The sequence below is a fragment of the Lolium perenne genome, chromosome 2 (genome assembly GCF_019359855.2).
Source record: "Lolium perenne isolate Kyuss_39 chromosome 2, Kyuss_2.0, whole genome shotgun sequence".
NCBI lineage: Eukaryota > Viridiplantae > Streptophyta > Magnoliopsida > Poales > Poaceae > Lolium > Lolium perenne.
The window spans coordinates 296,852,536-296,855,003 of record NC_067245.2 but is presented as its reverse complement, the minus strand read 5'-3'; the positions used below and the strand labels follow the sequence as shown (position 1 = coordinate 296,855,003).

At 52.3% G+C, this 2,468-nt stretch overlaps 1 protein-coding gene across 1 annotated transcript; it reads right to left on the bottom strand.

The window, feature by feature from the left end:
- Positions 1 to 608: 608 nt before the first annotated feature.
- Positions 609 to 1,678, bottom strand: LOC127330669 (xyloglucan endotransglucosylase/hydrolase protein 2-like). The gene is made up of 3 exons (XM_051356802.1): positions 1,406 to 1,678; positions 1,117 to 1,316; positions 609 to 1,005 (listed from the first exon to the last, which is right to left on the bottom strand). Exons 1-3 carry the CDS (start codon positions 1,676 to 1,678, stop codon positions 609 to 611), a joined length of 870 nt encoding a protein of 289 aa, XP_051212762.1.
- Between the last annotated feature and the right edge of the window lie 790 nt (positions 1,679 to 2,468).

Here is a 2,468-nt window from a genome sequence, read left to right as displayed (position 1 = left end):
AGCGATAAAATATGTAAATATAGAAGGGCCTTATGGACGATTTATGCCTAAACTTGTTTAATCCATATGTTCCCTTCATCACGAACATCTTGATATTTTTGGACCCCGCCCATCACCTAATAGGCTAATACCTTGCCCAATGGGGACACACCAAAAAATAAGGGTACAAAGCCTTTAAAATGGGTAATCTACACAAATTTTCACCCAGCTAGGTAATTAGTGTCGCAGACGCAAAACTACAGGATAAAAAGTGGAATTCATTTTTATTTATTTCATGATTTAGAACTTTGCAAAATAACATGGTATGTATGTATATGAGAAAGTAGGTCAAAAGCCCCATTTGGGGCCGCCTGTATTGCGGGTGTGGCTGGGCAGAGAGCCAGAGGCACCCACATACGCAGCCCTTCGTGCTGAGCCCCCTATATGTGCCCGATGTTGCTAGACGCCATATAGAGAGCGTGAGGGGAGATGCTCTCAGCGATGGTTTTGGCGCAGATTGTCGTGGAAAAAAAACCTTTCCAAACTTTTTTTTAGCATAATAAAATGAGAGGCAACCTTTGGTTGCAGGAAGAAAAAAACGTAACCTTAACTAATCTATATATAGCTAGCTAGTTGTAACTGCACTCAGCCGGTACCGTGCCGTTCTTGAACCGCTCCTTCTTGTCGGCACAATAGTCGTAGATCATGTACATCTTCTGGACGTTCTGGTAGGCCGCCCGCTGCTCGGCGGTCAGACTCCTGTACTTGTTTCTATTCCACCGCCGGTCCGGCGAGTTGCATGGCGTCGAGCTGTTGCTGCCGCAGGCGTGGATGCTGAACCCCTGGAACCCCGCAGTGAAAGGCGCGCGGTTCCAGTCGATCTTGGTCTTCCCGCCGTCCGTCGCCCAGGCGGAGCCGTCCCACAGGCTCGCCCGGACGCGCATCGGCTTCGCAGGGAACTCGTACCCCGGCACGCTCCCCGTCAGGTTCCTCAGCACCCGTATCGGCCTTTCGTCCACGAAGATCCTGCCAATTGAACGCATGAGCCAGACACAGATTCAGCCTACTCGATCTGATGAAGGCCACAGCTCGTAGCTTGTAGTACAAGGTTTTTGGGGCATATATGTATGGACGTACACGAGCTGGTAAGGGTTCCAGAGGATCTTGTAGTCGTGGAAGTTGGCTGCTGGATTGAACCACAGGTGCAGGCTCTGCTCCCTGCGGCCGTGGCCGTTGACGAAGACGTTGGTCTGGAGGGTGATGGGTTTGCCGTCCACGTTGCCTAGGAACTCGAAGTCCACCTCATCGTGGTTGCCGCTATCAGGCTCCGACGTCAGCTAAGCATAAAAGAAATTTTTGTTTGAACAAAGTAGTAACAAACGGTAAGTATACAAGCAACACCGATCAGATCAGCAGCCTAGCTCACGTAGAAAGCTGTGACAACTCCGGCTGTGTACCCTCCGGGGACCTTGATCCTCATGCGGAAGAACCCTGAACCGTACGACAACTTGGACGCAAACCCAGCGCCCGAGTTCTTGTCCATGGCCAGACGGATCTTGGTCCCCTGGTTTACCAGGTGAAAGTCATCTGCGCCCCACGCTGGCACGTAGTTCTGGTCGAACGCCGGCGTCCTCGCCGGCGCCATGCTAGCCACGGCCAGGAGGACGACGATGAGGAGGAGAAGCGGCGGCAGCGGCATGGGAGGGTTTGCTGATTCAGCTTCACCAATTGAAGCTCACCTGGCACGTCCTTATATAGGCTTCGATCGATCCCCAAACATTCCATAGTTACCAAGTCTATACACGGGTAAGTTTTTAGAAGGAGGTAATTGCACCACTCATACATAAATTTGTACTTGAGGTGCATTTTCATACAAAAACTTGCAGAGTGTTGTACCATGATACACGAACTTGTATTTCCCGTGCAAATTCATACAAAAACGTTCTGAGACTGACACTTGGCATTTCCATGCTGGAAAAAAGGGGGGCCCAGCTTGTGAACATTTTTACGGAAAACCCCTCCCTTGCGTAAAAAACAACCCAGCCGTAAATTAGAAGAGCAATTTCCAAAATCTTCGAATCTGCCCACCTCGCCCTACACCGCTCGACCAAATCACATCCAATTTTGAATCCGCCCACCTCGTCGTACACCGTCCATGCAACCTCTGATCGGCGCCGTGCATGTCGCAGCCAGCGACGAAGCGCGCCTTCCGGCCGCTGCCAAAGGCGGCACCTATCTCCTTTTGTCTCCCGGCGAAGAAGCGCATATACGGCCGGTGGTGGCGAAGGTCTGCCTCCTTGCAAAGAAGCGCGCGTATGCGCCACCGGTGGATGATGTCGTGCCGGTGAGTCTTCTGGCAAGACGCACGTCCACGTGCATCCACCTCCGCAGGGTCAAAAAAAAGGTTGCCCTCGTCCTCCACTGCTCCCTCCGTCCCGTCAAGAAGAGCGCGCAGGCTCCGTCGCGCCTGGAGGGCGTCGCTGCTCCTC

Bases quoted from the DNA above. Each gene is read 5' to 3' on its own strand.
- LOC127330669 (XM_051356802.1), bottom strand. From the start codon at position 1,678: ATGCCGCTGCCGCCGCTTCTCCTCCTCATCGTCGTCCTCCTGGCCGTG. The intron at 1,317-1,405 runs GTGAGCTAGGCT...TTTTATGCTTAG, and splicing joins GAGTTGTCACAGCTTTCTAC to CTGACGTCGGAGCCTGATAG. The intron at 1,006-1,116 runs GTACGTCCATAC...TTCAATTGGCAG, and splicing joins TGGAACCCTTACCAGCTCGT to GATCTTCGTGGACGAAAGGC.